This window comes from Muntiacus reevesi, chromosome 2, assembly GCF_963930625.1.
Source record: "Muntiacus reevesi chromosome 2, mMunRee1.1, whole genome shotgun sequence".
Taxonomy (NCBI): Eukaryota; Metazoa; Chordata; class Mammalia; order Artiodactyla; family Cervidae; genus Muntiacus; species Muntiacus reevesi.
The window spans coordinates 94,685,833-94,706,349 of NC_089250.1; the positions used below are offsets into that span (position 1 = coordinate 94,685,833).

A 20,517-nucleotide genomic window follows, 5' to 3' on the forward strand; every position below is an offset into this window, starting at 1 on the left:
GAGGAAAACTGAAAACAATTTAAATGTTCATCAAAGGAGAATATGGGGAAGGCAATGGCAACCCACTCCAGGACTCTTGCCTGGAAAATCCCACGGACAGAGGAGACTAGTAGGCTGCAGTCCATGGGTTCGCTAAGAGTCAGACACGACTGAGCAAATTCACTTTCACTTTTCACTTTCAAGCATTGGAGAAGGAAATGGCAACCCACTCCAGTGTTCTTGCCTGGAGAATCCTAGGGACGGGGAGCCTGGTAGGCTGCCATCTATGGGGTCGCACAGAGTCGGACACGACTGAAGTGACTTAGCAGCAGCAGTATCAACAAAAGCCCAAGCAAAGGAAAATCACACTGTATTCTGCTAATATGTTGTTTACGGTATCATTCTGGGAGGTATAAACAGTTTGAACTCACCCAAATTTTCAGTATTAGAGTAATATTCAACAAATTTAAATGTCTAAATGAATTTTAATAAATATCTTAAATATACTTTCATTACACATGGTAACTGGCTTAGCAAAGGAAAGTACCCCAACTAGACTGAGTGGAGACACAGGAAGACAAAGTGGTAAGGTAGCACCTGAGAAAAAGGAGCAGCCAGAAAGTTGTGGAGGAGGAAAAAGAAGAAAGCCAAAGATACTATCTCTGGAAAAGGAAATGACAACCACTCCAGTATTCTTGTCTGGGAAATCCGATGGACAGAGGAGCCTGGGGGGCTATAGTCTATCCATAGTGTTGCAGAGAGTTGGACACGACTTAGCACATACAGCACATTGACACCATGCTGCTGGAGTGGGTGAGAAGGCAGGCAAGGCAGGGTGACAAGGGCTGAGTTTACTCTGCAGTGGAAGTAAACGTCTACCTGAGGCAGCCTGAGGCCTTTGGATGTTAGTGACTTCTACCCGAACTCAGAACTCTGCTGTGGGCTACAGTAGCAGGACCCACCCTGAGGACAAAGTCAGACTGCCGAGTCTCTGTCATGTTGAAAAAGGGAAGAAGTCCATACTTTGCATTGTTCTGCAGAACACGAGGCAGGGATCATTCATATTTTTGGAAGCAGCTTCTATACAGCACCAAACCAAATACACAATTTGGGGAGAAAAGAAGAAATGACCTTCTAGACAAGTCTAACCAAGGGACTTGATGAATGTTTCCACTTTCCTCTGATTATTCAAGATTTAACTTCGTCACCTATATGCGCACTGTCGAAGAACCACTGAGAAATAAACAAGGGAAATGGCTGATGAACAGGGTCTAATCTCTGAAAACATCTTTTCCCTTCCATGTGTCACAAAAGTGGAGCCAAGTGCTCAGCTAAGCTGTGAGGGGCAGGGGAGGCGGGAGGAGAAAGAGCAAATAACACCCGTGAGTGTCCAAGATTCAGAAACATCCTCCTGGTACATGGAGAAAGCTCGGTGCTGGAATGTTGATCATTTCTCAGCCTAAACAACTTTCCGCATCTTCTAGCTGATTCCTGCACAACTGAACACGTCAATGGGACAGCTGATAAAAATCTGCGATTAAGGTAGCAAGATCCATTTTCAAAAGGTTTTCATTAATGAGCTGATGTGCTTTGAAAAGCAAAAGGAAATTATATACAAGGCAAACAGGAAAGCTACAGAAAGAAATTCCAGCCTTCAAAGCAGACTGTATCTTCATAGGCTCATTCAATGTCAGTTATGAAAAATTAAGTCAAAAAAGTTGTACTTGCAGTTCCTCCACAGAGACACAGAAAAGTATGATTTTAGGGAACTGGAAGAGACAGAAGAGGTTGTCCACCTTGGGCTTGGGGGTTGTTTAGAGCACTGTCAGACACTGAGCATCTGGGCAAATGGTCTGATCTCTTCCAGACTATTCTTCATAAGCATGAAAGAATGAATAGGCAGAAAGGAGGCTTTTAAAATGACTATAATATATGAGAAATGATGTGCAGGGGAAAGGGGGCATATGACAACTCTCTGTACTATATGCTCAATTTTCTATAAACCTAAAACCTCTTAAAAATAAAATCTGTTACTTAAAAACCTAACACATGTATAATCGCACTGATTAAAAGCCTAGGCTCTGGAGTCAGAGTCCTAAGCTTAGTCTGAGATGCCACTTGTTCACAGCTATTAAGTCCTTGGCCAGATGAGCCACTTCATAACTCAGATTCTCTGTAAACAGTATAGTGAGGATAAATGGGACAATAACATACATTCACCACAGTTCTTGGCCTGACTTTAAAATTGAATTTAAAATTTTTAAAAATAACAACCTGATGGTTCAGGCTGTGGGATTTTTATTCATAAGGCAGTTATAGAAATGGCTATCAGATAATTATATTGTCATCTATGAGTTTTGAAATCATTTTTAAAAATGCTTTATTTGGAAAACAAGGATTATTGTGGAGTTCCCTGTTTCAGAGACTATGAAGATGGTGATAAAAGCATCAGAGAAAATTTATTAACAGTAAAGATCTTTTCTAGCCAAGTTATGTCATAGGTGTAGCACAGGATAGATTTTACGATAATGAATGTAGTTTCAACTTTAATAAGAGGTAATTATTCAACCATCAGCTCTTGATTCCCTTAAGCAAAAGGTATTTATGACAGATTAATGCTGTCATAAATACCTTTTGCTTAAGGGAACTAGTACAATGTCAATCAAATGCAGGAGTAAGGGAACTAGTACAATGAAAATCAAATGCAGGAGTCGAGAGAGGACCTAGGGAATAAACAGTGCTAAATGTCATTTCCACACCTTGCAAATCATCAGAAATTATAATAAAGTAGACATTTAAAGACAAATGCAAGCATTCTCAACTGGAGGGAAGAAGATATAAGCTATGAATGGCCAGCTTTTTAAATAATGATCACTGACATTTATTGAGCATTTACCATGGGTGATGTGCTAAAAACCTGATATGTATTATGCTGTCATCCTCACAACAATCCTAAGAGGTAGATACTATCCTTTTTCCCTTTTCAAAGAAAAGGAAACTGAGGCACAGAGATCAAATAACCTGTCCAAGATTACCCAGCAAGCATATCAAGTTCTACGAAGAGCTGTATTTCTGAGCAAGACAGAACCAATGAATATAATTCATTTGGTCTTTCAAGAAGTCTATGGCATGGTGTTCATACCAAAAGTTATTTAAAAACAAAATCAAATAATGATTGGGCTAAATGTTTTTTAATTGAAAAAAAAATTCACTTACTAATAGGCCCCAAAGAACAGGGTTGAATTAGTATCTTTATGAGAGACATGTCAGTACTAATCCTTGCTAATGGATCCTGAATTAACCTTTTTTCATATTTCAAAAACAACATAGAAGCAAAAATAGAGTTGTGAGTCCAAGTTTGCAGATGATGTTAGTATTTTTCAAAGAGTAAAATGCAAAGCAACCACAGAAGAAGCTCACAAACCAGGAGGAAGGTCAATAGTGGCAGATGACCCTCAGTGTGGGTTAGTGGAGAAAACTAACCCATCTACACTTAACAGATAATCAGCACTAAACTATTAGTTTGATAGAAAATGGGATTTTTGGAGCTTTTATAGAGTATAAGATATGACAAAAAAGGTCAAGAAAACAATGTACATTTCTAGGAAGAGTATGGAAAGCAATCCAACAACCATAATTATTTTTTGAATAGTTGATGAAATTATCCCACTGCCCATATTTTTAGGTATTAATTCATTTTTTATTTAGGTCATCATAGTTTCACGGGTAGTTGTAAGAAATTGTAGACGTATCCCTTGTACACTTCATCCAATTTCCCCCAATAGTATCATTTGGCAAAAGCATAGTACCTGTGCCCATATGTACAAATAGAATTATACTATTTCATTTAATCTGGAAAACACTGTGTGGGTCAGGTAAATACACATGAGAAAGGCATGGGGGTCCAGAGATGGTTAAGCTCGGAGGAGCTGAAATGACTATAGGAACAGAGGGGCTACAGTGGTTATTCAACTACAAATCCAGATGTTTTTATTCTAGTAAAACAGTCAGGGATGTAGTTTTAAAATGACTTTAAAGCATATTAGTTATACAGTGTGTACCTAGGCTGCCTTTGGGCTCAGTTTCAAATTTAAGAATATTAGAACTATGTGGACTTTACATTTAGGTAGGATGGCAAATGAAACATCATGTGAAACACTCAGACCATGGAGTCTGAGGGGGAAATTTCCCCACTCCTCCCCTTTCCTCCCAGCACCCGCTGCCACTCACTACTGTGGGACCGTCTACGAGTTACATTCAGTCTCCAAGTTCATTTCCTCATCTTTCACTTGGGGATAATAATGCCTCCTAGGGCAGTTGTGATGATAAAGTAAGAAAATTACTGCAACAATGCCTGGTGCAAAAGAAGAGATCATTGTTAGCTAAGGTTGATGTTATTCATTTAAAGGCCTTCAAAGCAGAGTTTCTAAACTCTGGCACTCTTGACATTTTGGACCAGATAACAATTTGTTGGGGCAGTGCTGGAGTCATGGCTTGTCTTATACATTGAAGGATGTTCAGCAGGACCTCTGGACTCTACCCACTAGATGCCAGTAGCACTCACACTCCAGCTGTGACACCAAAACAGTATCTCCAGATGTCGCTGAATGTCCCAAAGGCAGGGGTCAGAGCGTGGGAGCGGGGTGAAAACCACTGTTTTAAAGGACCCAGCTTAGAACAAGATAAAGTACTACTCTCTACAGCGATTGCCATTTTCTAGTTAGAGCACATCAGTGGTACGTACTAAAAAACATAAAAAGGTTCAAGAAGGATTTAGAACTAACACACACACAAACACAAACTCAGTGTATGAAGTTTCTGAAAGACATTTGGAGTTCTGGGCACTTAGGAGGTGGGGGTCTTGAAGACTCCCTCATACTGACTTTCAAAGACTATTTCTGGGGGCTGTTGCCAGATAGGATGGGACATTATGTGGGTGATCAGACCCACCTCGTGGGAGGCCTGAGGTGCTTCCTGTTCCTGAAACCCAATCATAAACTGCACCTGGTACCCTTGTAGGAATACTGAGTTCCACAAGTGTTCCCGAATCTCCTTGAACATCAGAATCATCAACAGGAGCTTAGCAAACATGGAGATTTTCAGGCCTCATCTATACACTTAAACTTTGTATCTTATGGTGGACAGCCCAGACAACTGTACATTTAATAAGCCCTACCAAGTGAGAATGTCTGATCAAATAGACAGTGTCTTGAAATATGACAGAGAAGGTCAGGTTCTCTTTGACTCTGCCCCATTTCAACCCCAACATTAGAAAGAAACCTGCAGACCATGCAGGATTCTTTTGGGAATAATTACAGACTGTACCTAGATACAGGTTTCCCAGGTGGTGCAGCGGTCAAAAATCTGCCTGCCAAGGCAGGAGACACCAGAGATGCAGATTCAGTCTTTGTGCCGGGAAGACCCCCTGAAGTAGGAAATGTCAACCAACTCCAGTATTCTTGCCTGGAAAATTCTATGGATAGAGGAGCTTGGCAGGCTACAGTCTATGGGGTCACAAAGAGTTAGACTGAGCAGACAGCAGCAGCAGCAGCAGCAGCAGCTAGATATATGACATTAGCATTGTCTAACAATCAACATTAGCAACAAGGCTCTTAGCCAAATGGAAATTTCAACTTAAAAATCAAAATTTTAGAATAAAATAATTAATTATGTATTGCTTTGGAATTTCTTTTTGGCCAAGCATGCAAGATCTTAGTTCCTCAAGCAGGCATCAAACCTGTGTCTCTTGGAGTGAAAGCATGGAAGCTTAACCACTAGACCACCAGGGAAGTCCCTGGAATTATTACTTCTAGTAATAAGTCTCCAGTGATTGCTTATACTAAAAACTCCATCACCTGTGCTCAAACAGAACAGGCATTACTATACTTAGTCATGTGGCACAATGTCAAACGGTGCTTCTATACATGTTGAAAACGATGAGAAGCTGAAAAGACAATCCTCATTCCATTTTCCAATCAACAACACCAGAAGAGGAGCTTTTTAATGTCCAGTGGAAACGTCTGCTTCAACTGTAAGAGGGATTCTGGGCCCCCAGTACTGTGTGGCTTTCCATCTCACATTATGCAGTTTGCAGCCCACAGGCAGGGTGACCAACTGTCCTGGACTGCCCGGAACTGAGGATCCCCCAGCACTGGGACTTTTAGTGCTAAAACCGGGGCAGTCAGTGACCCTCTGCACAGTCCTGGAGCTGCCCTGAAGCTGGCAACCACTCTATCACTTTTTTCTAAACATCGTTACCTCCCTCAGATCTGTCCCCATCCTGCCCATCTCGAGCTCCAACTTGAGCACCTTTCTCCTCCTGAAGTAAATGCACTGAGCCAACTGCTCACAGATCCTGCAAATCCATGTGGTCTGTAAGCTTCTTCTTGATGATGAAACTAAGTCAAAGAGAAGCTAAGAGAACCTGACCTTTTCACTCTCATAATTTAAGATACTGTCCACTTAAATAGTGGCTTCCAGGACTTGAAAACGCGAATGAAATATAAAGACTCTAGGACTTCGAACCTTAGAGTGTCTAGAGATGAAGACTGAGAAACCCCAGGTATAAAAGCTTCCTGGTAACTGTGATGTGCGGGAAGGCTCACTAACACTCTCTAGAACACAGTGCCGCTTCAGGGTGTCATAAAATCTGCTATTGCTGCAAGTGCAGTTTGTAGTTGCATTTCTAGAACAGGGAGGATCACAGATATTTTGCTAGATGAGATGAATCTTTGTATTCTGTAAATTCAAGTTAAAACTCAATATTTTGATTTAAGGTCAAAGACATAAAGAATACAAAATTTTGCTCAGACCATCATTTCAGATGCCCTCTGTAAATGTTAAACAACTTCAGGGAATTGTCTGGAGGACCATGGATTAGGACTTCATGCTCTCACTACTGAGGACCCAGGCAACCCCTGGTCAGGGAAATAAGATCCCACAAGCCACATGGTGCGGCCAAAAGAAAAAAAAAAGATTAATTTTGATGTTTAAAATAAATAGACAACTTAAGTCATGCTTTAAATCAAATTTCAAGTAAGACTGAAACTGACATAAATCATAAAGATTTACATTTGTGAATGCTTGCTTTGAATGGTTAATTAGTTGCCATCCAGATATTTCTATAAAAATCACTAGCTGGATTTTGTCCTTGTTATACCAAATATTAACATCAACTATTACTAACTCAACATTTACAGACATCTAAGGCCCAAGGCTATATTCTAGACTTTAAGAGAAAAATATTATTTTAAATTACCATAATCTTTTCTAGACTTATGGCATCTGTGCTCATCTATGCTATCACACTATCATTGGGGCTTTATGCATGCACATAACTACAGTTTCCAGGAGTTCAGAGATCATGCCAGAAACCCAGTCATAGGCCCAGAGTGAAGAACTGATGATCTAAAATGAACATAAATTTCTCTCTTCTGAGTGACACGTGGACTAGAACATGTATAGCCTTCCTTTAAGAGTGTGTCTTGGAAGCCAGTGAGACCAAACCACCCCATAAATTGAACTGTGAAAGCTTCTTTGAAATGCTCATCACTTTGGCAACACTCTTACCACATGAAGAGACTCCTTACATCCCTGAAAACATCTAGTAAGCGATTTCTAGATTGTGTCAAAGGGATTTTTAAAAAAGAAAATTAGAGGAAGCATGTGTCAAGGCCCAATACAGTGGCTGGGACTTCACTTTCCCTGCATCGACTCCCATGCAGTCGATTTAGCTAAATGAGACTCCTCATTCATAAGCTCTGCAAAGGCCAAAAGCATCAATATGGGTTTTATCTTTGCAAACTTGCAGGAGCTGTCCCTGCCCAGTGTGTGTGTGTGCACACACAAGTGTGCCCACACAGACACACCAACACACAAAGTGGAAACTTCTCTGTTTCATAAACTCTCTTGGAAGTACTGGAATATCTCAGATTTACCTACATTTTAGAAAATCCAACATCCAGTCCACAAGGCTCCTCTGTAAAGAAGCTTCTGCCCATTCCTGTTATTTGACACCTAAGACGGAATATGTTGATGGCTCCTTTATATGGGCGATCTCCACATAAATGCAGTGGTGGTGGTTTAGTCATTAAGTCATTTCTGACTCTTGGGACCCCATGGACTATAGCCCGCCATTATAATCCTCTGTCCATGGGATTTTCCAGGCAAGAATACTGGGGTAGGTTGCCATTTCTTACTCCAGGGGATCTTCCCGACCTAGGGATTGAACCCAGGTCTCCTGCATTGCAGGTAGATTCTTTACCGACTGAGTCACCAGGGTACATATCTTTATTTTATAAAGAATGTATTAATAAGTTGGTTCAAAATGCTGTCCATCAAGAGTTAGAAAATATAAAACTACTACCAACCTTTGGAAAAAATAAGATACATTTACACACAAAAGTCATGATAAAATACTATATATATATATATACACACACACATACACATATCCAACATGCAACAAATATTATATTGAATGGTCCTTATCAGATATCGTGAACATCAGATAATTCAAAAATTAACTTGTATTTGGCTTGAGACTTCTCTCTGTGTCTATGTTGCTTGTTTACAGACAGTGGAATAGGGGGTTGGTGGAAGAAGGGCATTGTCTAATCATTTGACTCAAATCCCTAATTGGCTCAGCATTGGCTCTTGACCAATTTTACTTGCATCTCATCCAAACACAATGGCCAACAAAGCCGAGGAGCTCACCACGTAACAATACAACCAACTGGCCACCTACATACATAGGGAAATAATTTATCACTTACAAGTAGGGTCACACTAAGCCTCAGTGTCCTTACTATGAATAGTATTATTTCACAGGTTTAAGGGTTTAAATTAATAACTATGAAGTTTACAACAGTGTCTGGGCATAGAAAACCTTTGACAATAATACTGGCTACTGCTAATAGCTATTATTAGCCACTAATACATATTTAAACACTGAAGATGATTGCTTTGCCTACTTAGACCACGTGGGTCTGATTTAAACACTAACGTCTTCAATCCACTATTGCTAATGGTACTGAAATACATTACCTTTGTAAATCTGTTCCTTCAGTTCCTAGAGAGAGGATCCATGAAGCAAGCTTACCTAAACCTATTTCTATCATCCAAGCAGAAATCAGTCTGCAAACCTCTGACCCACTGGTGTTAGAAAAGATATTCTGTGATCTCATTTCTACTCAAGTTAATTTACTTTTCTTTCCTACTGAAGTCTTCCTGGGAGCATCTGTTCACCTTCTGCTTGCTAGCCAATCTAATATCTGCGAGATTAAAACCAGAGAAACTAACAGACAAATGAGACCCAAGTTTGAGACTTTCCAAAACAAAAATTAATGCTAAAAAAAAGAGAGAGACAGACAGAACAAGACACTATAGGATTAGAAGAAGCCACATCACTCACCTCCACCTTCTCAGGGTTTATGGATCACCTAACAAGCAATGTTAAAACTCCCCTAACTCCTCAAAAATATTGAGAGTCTCAACACAGCCCAGATGATCTAAATCCAGTGATAAAAACAAGCCATGTGTGTATCACAGGACTCCAAATAGGAAAATGAAGACCACTGATGATGGGTGCCTTTTCACCTGACACCATCTCTGGGGGCTCTGGTCCCCAGCTAGAGAAAAAGATCTAGATTCCAGCACGTCTTAACTCTCCCTGCTCCCTGTCAGCTCCCCAGTGCACCAGGCAGTGTTTCCCACAGAAGCCAGGGGAAGCAGCAAGGGGTGAAACTGTCCTGAGAGCACAGATGAGGACCCCGAGCCCAGCCTCTTACCTGCGGCCCCTGCCCCTTCAGCAGGCACACTCTGGGTGGACACTGGGGCTGGGTCCTTGACTCCGTGCACCTGCGCAGCTTCTTCCTGGTGTGTCAAAAAGGCAGAGCACAGATCAGTTTCCACGGCTTGGAGCTTCAGCAAGGAATTCTGCCAGCAAAAGCAGAACATCGGGCTGGCTCAGTTAAGATGCTAACGCAATGCTGGGTCTGCGGCTTCCTTCCCCAGCACCCGGCCAGAAGGGGGTCTCAGGCAGAACTGGCTGTGCCAGAAGCAGAGGCGCGTTACTCCACATGCAGTCTCAGTTTCTGTTTTATATAAATGTAACGTATATTGATTATCTGTGACACATGGGACTGGTGATTTCGTCAGCAAGAGACGCTGCACCCAGAGGGCCAATCTGAGAAGGTATCTGCTTCCGGGGTGCCTGAGCCTTTACGCTTTTCAAGTGTTTCATTCACCGTGCTGACATCAAGAGTAGATGACATTAGCCCCTCCCCGGCTACCATTCATAAAAGCCAGCATCCCTCCTCTGCAAAGCCCGCAGCAGCCCGCAGTGCACAAAGAGTTACTGCCGCAGAGGCCGCCTGGCAGCTGGGAGGTGCTTCGGGGCTCCCTTTTCTGCATCTGCACGTGGGCTGTGTGCCTGTGTCTGGGGGGGTCTGTGTGTGCGAGTGTACGCGTGTCTTCTCAAGTTACTTTTCTCACATGGAATGGCTACAGCCGCCTGCTATCAGAACAGAGGGCAGGGATGGAGGGAGATGATGACCTTGGTCCCTTAGTCTGACCCCATTGCTGAGGGAGAAGAGATTCATCGTTTATAACTCCCAGCCAACCTCCCCCATCCCCAGCTTCATTTCTCATTTTAAATTCTTCCCGTGTTTTAATAAGAGCAAAGTCATACAGACTGACGCACATATCCTGCCATGATGCAGATGCTCGGCAAACTCGGACCCCAGCAGGTGAAAGTGAGTCACGCTGAGTCCCTGGCCGGGCCCTCTTCCCTGCAACGGCCTCAGAGCTCCTCCACCGACCAGGGCCTTCCACCCACAGGTTTCCAGCAAAGGACGGTGGGGGGCAGGGGGTGCTACCTGAAGTAGAGCCACAGGTCCCCCCCCCATTATGACCCAACACACACACACACACACACACACACACACACACACATACACACATGCTCCTACTTACACCCTGTCTCCATATAACTTAGTCCCCACACACCCTCATAACCAACTGCCACTTCCTACTCCAGACACACACCCCGGTCCTATATATACCCCTGCACTCTATTATACACATACTCCAGCTCCCTACCCTATACACACCTTCACCCCCCTCCTCCACACCCTCATGCCCAAGTCTCTACCTTCACACTCTACTCCACACATAGTTTACAACCAAATACCCACCTCCACCCATACACATGCTCATCCCTCCTCCCCCAGTCCTCTTATCCCCATTCCCCCCACACCAACACCCTACTTTATATACACCCCTACATACACCCTCATCCTCAATTCCCACTCACATATCCTGTTCCCACCCCTCATCCCCAGACACCCTGATTCCTTACCCCACATAAATGCCAACCCCCCACACCTCCTCACACCCCAACCCCTTTCTGCACACATACTCTCACCCTTCTGTTGATGTGAGTAAAGACGAACTCACAGCTGTGTTTTAAAAAGCTGCTCACTGAGGGACTTCCCTGGTGGTCCAGTGGCTGAGACTCCTCGTTCCCAATGCAGGGGGCCCAGGTTCAATACCTGGTCTGGGAGCTAGATCCCACATGCCACAACTAAACATCTCAACCTGCCACAAAGAAGATGGAAGATCCCTTATGCAGCAACTAAGACCCAGTGCAGCCAAAGAAATAAATGCTTTTTCAAAAGCTTCTCATGGAGGAATGTCTTAAATCCCTAGTCTTTTGGCCAGTTTGAAAGTGGCAGAACCTCTTTCAAACAGGCTCAGGCCCTCTCCTCTGCTCAACTCAGAGATGGAGTAAGACCTGGTACAAACCCCCCCCCCACCCATGCTCAGGGGCTGACGGTCAAGGGCCTACAGCTCAGATGAAGCATCTGTCCAATGCCAGCCCATTTTTTACAGCTTCTTCTTCCCCCCTGGGGTGCTTTCCCAGCAGTTACATGTGGAAGCAAGGACTCAAGGTTATTAATAGGAGGTACAGAAGGAGCAAGGGTACCAGGTTTCTGGAAAATTTTAGTAATCAAGCATTTGGGAGGCAAAAATACATGATTCCAGGCTAGCTTTCTACTGAAGGACCTTGGAAATTGGAGTGACCTCTCATAAGGAGCAAAACTACTCTGAAAATTAAGAAATCTTACCTTCCCTGTAGCTCAGACGATAGAGAATCTGCCTGCAATGCAGGGGACCCAGGTTCAATCCCTGGGTCGGGAAGATCCTCTGGAGAAGGGAATGGCAATCCACTCCAGTATTCTTACCTGGATAATCCCATGGACAGAGGAGCCTGGCAGGCCACAGTCTATGGGGTCGCAAAGAGTTGGACACGACTGAGCAACTAACAGTACTAGTACTACACTACTACTACCACCACCAAGCTATACCATCTGTCCGCAACAGCAGACAGAATGGTGGTTCCACAACAGGTATCCCTAAAAATAGGTAATTCTACATACAGAAATACTGTGTGAGCCAGTCAGCCCACTGCTGGGTATACATCCCCCAAATATTGAAAGCAGTGACTCTTAACAGCTATTTGTACATCCACATTCATAGCAACATTATTCACAATAACCAAGAAATATATTATGGACTGAACTGTCTCCCCCAAATTCATATACTGAAGCCCTAACCTCCAACATAACTACATTTGGAGATGAGGCCTTCAAGAGGCAGTTGAGGTAAAATAAGGTCATAAGGGTGAGGCTGACCAGTGCCCTTAGAACAATAGACAGAGAGACCCAGGGATGCACCGTCACAGACAAAAGGCCATGTGAGGACACAGAGAGAAGGCAGCTGTCTGCAAGCCATGGAGGAGGCTTCAGGAGAAACCAATTTTGCTGACACATTCACTTTGGACTCCCCACCTCCAGAACTGTGACAAATGTTTTGGCCACTGAGTCTGTGGCATCCTTTTTATTAAATTGTAGCCCTAATAGAGTTTTAGCAGATTAATACAAGGTGGAAACAACCCAAGGTGTCCATCAGCAGATGAACTGATAAATGAAATGTGATATATACAATACATACACTGAAATATTGTTTAGCCTTAAAGAGGAAGAAAGTTTTGACATACGCCACAACATGAATGAACCTTGAGAACATTATACTGAGTGAAATGAGCCAGTCAAAAAGGACAGACATTCTAGGCAGTAAAATCCACAGAGCTGGAAAGCAGAATGGTGGCTGCCGTGGGGCTGGTGGGGAAGGAAAGGAGGTTGGTGTTTAATGGGTACGGAGATGAAGACTGGGAAGATAAATCAAGTTCTGGAGATGGATGGTGGTGATGGCTGCCCCAAAACACGAATGTACTTAATGCCACTGAATTGTTTACTTTAAAATGGCTAAGTTGTGAAATTTTACATTGTCTATTTTACCACGGTTTTAAAAAACAAAAAGAAAAACAGTCCTTCTCTACATTTAGTGGGAGGATGTGGGACCAGCCACCTCTCGTCAACTCTATGTGTTCTTATAGATTCTACAAACCAGATGAGGACACGGCCTTCACACAGAACCAGGGGCTCTGTCTGCTACATAGTGTGGGGCTGACTTGGGACAAGAATCTTGGCTATTCTAACCTTTAAATTCCTCATGCATAAGAAGCAGCAGTGATGACAATGACAAAGGCACCTGCTTCAAGGATGAAATGAGGAAGGCACAGAGTGAGTTTTGCACAGTGCCAGCACACAGCAAATACTCAAGCCCTGGCCACTGTGGTTACTATGTGTGGGTCTCCAAACCCCAGAGGCCACTGGACAGAGCACTGGCGGTGGGGGGCCAGACCCCACTGAAGCTCTGGGTCCTGACTCATCACTCCACCTCCCAGGCCTCACTCCGTGATTCTGCCCAGGAAGTACTTGAGACCAAGTGACTTGTAAGTTCCCTTCCAACTTTCCAGGACAGAAAAACATCATGCTCATGTACTGAGGCCAAGGCACGGAAGCTGGCAGTGTGTGTGCTTGGACGGTGTTTGTGGAACCAAACCAAGTATTCACACAACACAAACAAAGAGCGAAGAATCTCACTGCAGAGAGGTTTGTCAGGTCACATTCAGAGGCCTCTCCAGTCTCCCAGAAAGTGAGTAATGCTGAGACCCAGTTACAGCTGGAAGCAGTCATGGGCGGTTCCCAACCATCTTCCCTGCCCTCTGTCTCCCTCACTAGTACTGAGGCCCAACAGAGATGCCGAGCATCAGAGGAGATCTATTTGCACAGCTGGTTTGTTCCTCTCTCAGACACCAGACAGGAGGAAGTTTAATGGGACAGGGAAGAAGAGAGTGCCCAATGGAATAGGAGAGAGAAGATGAAGGTCTCGTGGGACAAGAAGACGTCCAAGGAGAAGGGAAAACGTGAACTGCTGGAATTGAGGGCCAGGAGGCGGACTGCAAGAAACTGCATGCCCACAGTCATCAGCTCTGCCCCGTCCCTACCCCACAATGACCCCTAGCCTGAGGACTGCCTGCTACTGTGCCTGTTTCTCAGCACAGGAAGAGTGCGGGGACTTAGACGCCCGGCATGGACAGCCCCCATGACCAGAGAATCCAGACAGGAAAGGCTTTACCCATGAACGATCTGCGCCACTGTCACATGTGTCTCTCCACGGGGAGAAAGGAGGCATGCAATTCCATCAGGGCTGAGCCCGACAGAGCTGCCTCTGAGAAGCTCCCTGCATATGCGAGGGTCACACCACCCACAGCTGCACCAGCACACGTGCAGCGCCCAGGCTCCGGCAGCTCTCAGTGTACAAAGAGCTGCGCTGGGCTCCAGAGCCTGAGGCTGATGTCAGCCCCTTCCTCATGGGGCCCCAGTCTAGTGTAGAGACGGCTAACACGCAAATGGACAAATAAAACAATGATGCCACTTATTACTGTCATAGTTATGGTGATGGGGGGTGGGGGGGAGAAACCACAGGCCAGGCCTGGGGACAGAGTGAGTAAGCCACTGTTTCACTCTCCAATTCAGCCTGACTCGGTGACCTTTTATGCAGGAACAAGCTTTAGCCCTAGAGGAGAACGACAGGCAGTCAACCCCTCAGGCTGAGTGCTACCTCCCTCTGGTCCTTCTCCTGCTCCGGGGCTTCTCTATCAGGCTGTCCCCAGACCATCCCTCAAGGCCAGCCTGCCAGGACTTTTCTAGGTTTACATCCAAAGTCTTGCTGAATGGGTCACTAGGATCTTCAGGAAAATTGAACAAAGGCTGATGGATCCTCTAAAGAACGATGACTACCTCTGCTTCCCAGTTCTCCCATTTGGTCACCAAAGAAACCAGAGAGATGTCTGTGAAGCCTAGGTGTGGTTTTCTACAAGCTAATTTTTCTCTTTTACACAATGGAAAATATGTGACTTGTTTTAGAAAATACTCTACTCATTTTCTTTCCTCTACAATTACCGGGTCTCACTTTAGTTGGGTTGGAATGGGGAACACCCACACAGGGTGGATGGTGAAACACTATTTTAGGATGCTTTTGTCGACAACTCACCAGTTGCAGAAAAAGAGTAGCTTACTTTTAACTTCCATGAAGAGGTTTAGTGACCCTTGCCCATCCCTTTATCTATCCAAGAACTCTGCATAGATTGTCTACAGCAAGATCAAATTGGAAATCTGCTCAAAATTGATGTCACAATGGGGCCCCTGAACATCTCCATTCTACTGAGCACTCGTTCCCTGAGCTTCCAGGTTTTCTGTGTATGCTCCCTCAACACACACACACACACACACACACACACACACACACACACGCCACACTTCCTTTCTATTTGCTCCCTGCCCCTACTTCCCCAGGCCTACTTCAGCTGTAATTCCTTCCCAGTCAAATTCCCATCAAATCTTAAACCAGTTCTGATTACCTTTATCTAAACAGGGGCCTCCAATTTCTTTTAGCACCTTGCTTTTTTCCCTCCCAACACTCACTATAATATGGAATTGTATTTATTTCTCTACTGTTTACTGCCTCTTCCCAGCTCCAGAAAGGCTGGGAGCATTCCGCCATTGTTCACTGCTGAAGCCTGCACAGTGAGCAAAACAGGAGCCAACCATTAGCGAAACTGCCGCTGTAGACTGTCTTTGTTTGCCCTGACCCTTTACACAGCGCTTGGGAGGCCCTTCTGAGTACCCCATTTCAAGCCTCCTTGCTGCCTTGGTTCAGGAATTTTAAAATGCTCACGAATCACTGGAGAGTTTGTTAAAGATGCGTTCTCCCACGCAGTGACAGACTCAGGTTCTGTGGTCTGGAGCAGGGGTGCTTAGATGCAGGAGTTCCAAGGTCCAGACTTTGAGAAGCACTGCCCTATTCCCTTGGGAGCTGACCCACTCTAAATGCTGGCTCTAACTGTCCCCAGAACAATATTTCTGCTCCCTCACTGTCCTACACTACCCCGTGGAGATTCAGTATAGGAGAAGCCATCCACTCCAAGCAGTCCTCTGCTGAGAAGAGGATCCAGGTCCTATTCTGATAATAGAAGCACACCTTTGTAAAACAAGGATAACCTTGCCACCACACACGATAACCCAAACCAATTATTTTTCCAGCCAGATGATCTGATTTCAGCTGAGGAAGAGGGAGTCCTGTACTGAGTTTCACCTCTTTGTGAAACCTCATTATGTTCACTTTATTAAGTAAACAATAAGAACAAGATGTTTAGGAGAGACCAACACAGTTTTATGAACTCACATTTCAATTCAAAATTCTGAGCTTTTCTAGAGAATAAGAAATGAACAACTCATGGACTGGACTTTAGTAGTTTCTCTTTGTAATTTCTAGCACAAGGGCACAGGCATTAAGATAGACAGCTGCCCTAACAAGCCCTTTTTTCCCCCAGAACATCAATTATATATCCCTTGGTCTGGAGTCCACAAATCTAGTCCATGTTGTAGACCATATAGTTACTTCTCTGTGGCTACTTAAGTTCTAGTCTTCTTTAAGCTCTGAAAAATATTTGGTTGGCTTAAAAACTAAATTCAGTATGATGCATGCACAGTACCGGGACCACTGAGGCTTTTAACCCCAGATATACCATCTGCTCCTTCTCTGTCCATGGGAAAATCATCCAATCATTTTGGCCCATGGGCACTTAATTCTTTTCTGAGACTACCTTAACCCCTTAGAAATTACTAAAACTCAATGAATATTAGAAATCAATAACCATCCCAAGATCACAGTGATTGGTTCAAGAATGGGCTACAGGTCCCAAGTCAGATAAATGAGACTCAAGTATGAGATTTCACAGAGTAGAAAGGACTCTATTTCCATTTCTTATAAGCAGAATTTTAAAGATGGTCCCCAAGATTCGTGTACCCTGGTTATGCAATCAAACACTAATTTAGATGCTAGGTTGAAGAGATTTTGCTGATATAATTAAAGTCCTAACTCAGGTGACCTAGGATACAGAGATTGCTTCAGTGGGCCTGATCCAATCAGGGTGAGCCTTTTAAAAGTAGAGAGGTTTTTTTTTAGCTGGTAGAATATAACATCAGAGATTTGGAGCACAGAAGGATTTGGTGCTGCTGGCTCAAAGATGTAGAGGCCAAGGTGAGAAGGAACACAGGCAGCCTCTAGAAGCTGAGAGCTACTCCCAGATGCTGACCAGCAAGGAAATGGGGTCTACAGTCCTACAACCTCAAGGAAGTAAATTAAGGCAATGACCTGAATGAGCGTGAATATGGACTCATCTCCAGAACCTCCAGACAAGAATCTATCATTGCCAGTGCCGTGATTTCAGTTTTGTGAGAGCTTGAGCAGAGTCTAATGGAGTCTATCCAAGTTTATTATCTGCACAACTGTGAGCTAATAAAAGAGAGAAGCTGCTAAGCTTCTGTTAATTTGTTACACAGTAATAGAAAACTAATATACACTGGGATTACTAACTGTAAGAATAACATATCCCCAGGGAGGGGTCAATCTAAAGATAAAGTCAATATAGGAAATTAGAATTGAAATGGAAAGAGATGCTGTCTACATGACAAGCCTTTAATCCCTGGATCTAGCCAAGAGTGGAATCTATCCTGACCGTAAAGTTCTAGGTGTGTGAATCAATAAAATCCTGTTGTTTATGAAAGCCAGCTTGAATTGACTTTCAGTCACAAGGAAAAAAAACCCACGTACTAGAAGAAGAAAAACTACCAGTAATTCTTATCTAAAGCCCTAACCCTGTAGACTGGGTTTGTATTTCAAAAGAAAAACAGAGCTGCCTCTTCCTACAGAAAAAAATGCCATTCAGCCAACTGAGGGCCTAAAGAAGCCTCTTGCTAGACCATTTTCTCAAAATTAAAACAGTTTTGAGGGAGAACCACATCTCAAACAAAACAGTAAGTACCATCTAGATGTCTAGCAAGGCTTGATGCCAGAATGTATCTATATGCTAAACTATGGATGGTAATAAAAAGACAATCAAACCCTTCACATGGAGCCCCACACATAGACATGTGTATATACACTCAAAAGGGGGCAATTTGCCTCATGGGAAACTATGACTAAATCCTATAAGCACTAGGAGGGGAAAAAAGCAGAAACAGTGAGTGTTAAAACTGAAAGCCCTCCTAGAGTTAACCCAATTCAAAACCTGCCTCAATTTCACAAATGAAAAATGAAAAGAAGCTGATGTGATGATTTATGGTATGCAGTTGGGGAGTTAGAAAAGTAATATGGAGACCCAATAGGGCAACTTTTCTCAGGGAAGGGGAGATCCATTAGTTTTCTTCATATATTGTTATTTTTTTCTTAATTGAAACTGAAGCCAGTAATGGGAACTACTAGGATGTGGAGAGGGAAAACAGTAATTTTTCTCATTTTATCCTTCAAGCAACTTTTTGAACTATTGACTGCTTAATGATTAAATGGACAAGGATAAATAAATCCAAGGATTACGGTGAATTAGACTTTAACAGAACTCAATTCGAAAATATTTTCCAATCAAGATACAGGACACCACAACAAATAAAGCCTTCTTATGTATTATAGAGACAGATAATTTCCAACCAGGATCCAGGGGACCCCAACAAATAAAATCTCCAGATGCTGTATAGAGGCAGAGTTGGAAAGCTCAGGTCAATGCCAGAATGGACACGATCAGTTTTCCAGAAACCAACTCCTATAGTATAGTTCCAGAGACACCAAAGCTCATGGAGTGGAGAGGCAAATCCTATTGAGAGACCCATAGTCAAAAACTCGGAGCTTGAGACTGGCAGAAGAAAAGTGAGGCTGGCAGGAATTAAATGTATACTCATCCCAGTGAAAATGAAAAGTGAGTTTATCAGTTCACTGGGAAGCTCTCAGGAATACACACACAGATGGATGCTCATAGGTAGCTATTTGACATCATGTATTACCTTACTGTACAGAGGAGAGCTCAGGTCAGCTACTAGCTCTGGAATCAAATACAGCAGAGCCTCATCTGAGCAAGTGGAATTAAGAAGCTTATGAAGTAGTTATGAAATACCAGATGTGAACTTTGTAGAAAATACAGTAACACCTTAAAATTGTTATAACCAATAATTACAACATTAGGGTCCACAAAAACATCTGGAAAATATTTGTGGACTATGCTTCTTACAAAGCTCAAGAAACTCATTTTAGGGGGATTTCCCTGGTTGTCCACTGGTTAAGACTTTGCCTTTCAATGCAAGGGGGTACAAGTTCGATCCCTGGTTGGGGAACTAAGATCCCATATGTCTTGTGGCCAAAAAACCAAAACATAAAACAGAATCAGTATTGTAACAAATTCAAGAAAGACTTAAGAAAAGAAAAGACCCAGAGGGATGGGATGGGGAGGGAGGCGGGAGGGGGGATCAGGATGGGGAGCACATGTAAATCCATGGCTGATTTATGTCAATGTATGGCAAAAACCACTACAATATTGTAAAGTAATTAGCCTCCAACTAATAAAAATAAATGGAAAAATAAATAAATAGAAAGAAAAGAAACTTGATTTTTTGTTTCTTTAGACTTACAGGTTAGAATGGAAGAGAGCAGATATGGAACTAGTGAGTTCTTTTAAAGAACTAGAAGGCTATGTTTTGGAAGGGGCAGTATCTAAATAAAAGGGGCAAAGAGCAATGAAGATAGTTAATACAACAAAACATTCTTCCTTACACTTCTACTCAGAGATAGAAGGAATACTCCTATAAGATATCAAATGCACAAAGAGACTGAAAGATAGTTCTTTTAAAAAATTACAACTAGTAGCAACTCATCAAGAGTCAAAAACTAGAAACAACCATACAATGGGTTACAGCAAGGAGAATCAAAGTTAAAACTACATACCAAACATGTATGAATCTCACACACACTACTGAGTAAATGCAACCAGACACAAAAGAGTACATACAGTCCATTTATATACAGTTCAAAAACAAAAAACAAACAAAAAAAAGACAAAACAAATCTACTTAAGTCCAAAGAACAGTTATCGTTCTAGGGGAAGAGTGATTGGAAAGAATTAAATAAGGGTGCCTGAGATGCTAACAATGTTCTGTTTCTTGACACTGGTTACACACTTTGTGAGTATTCATCCAGCTGTACACTTACAATATGTACACTTTTCTATATGTATTTTCTATT

At 43.0% G+C, this 20,517-nt stretch overlaps 1 protein-coding gene across 6 annotated transcripts in view; it reads right to left on the reverse strand.

Annotated features, from left to right (window-relative positions):
- FAM13C (family with sequence similarity 13 member C) overlaps window positions 1-20,517 on the reverse strand; it is a 138,689-nt gene that overhangs the window by 32,859 nt on the left and 85,313 nt on the right. For all 6 annotated transcript variants that reach the window (XM_065922379.1, XM_065922381.1, XM_065922378.1 and 3 more), the window contains one exon: window positions 9,768-9,852. In XM_065922379.1, the coding sequence (XP_065778451.1) occupies window positions 9,768-9,852 (85 nt within the window). The remainder of the gene's footprint in view (window positions 1-9,767; window positions 9,853-20,517) is intronic.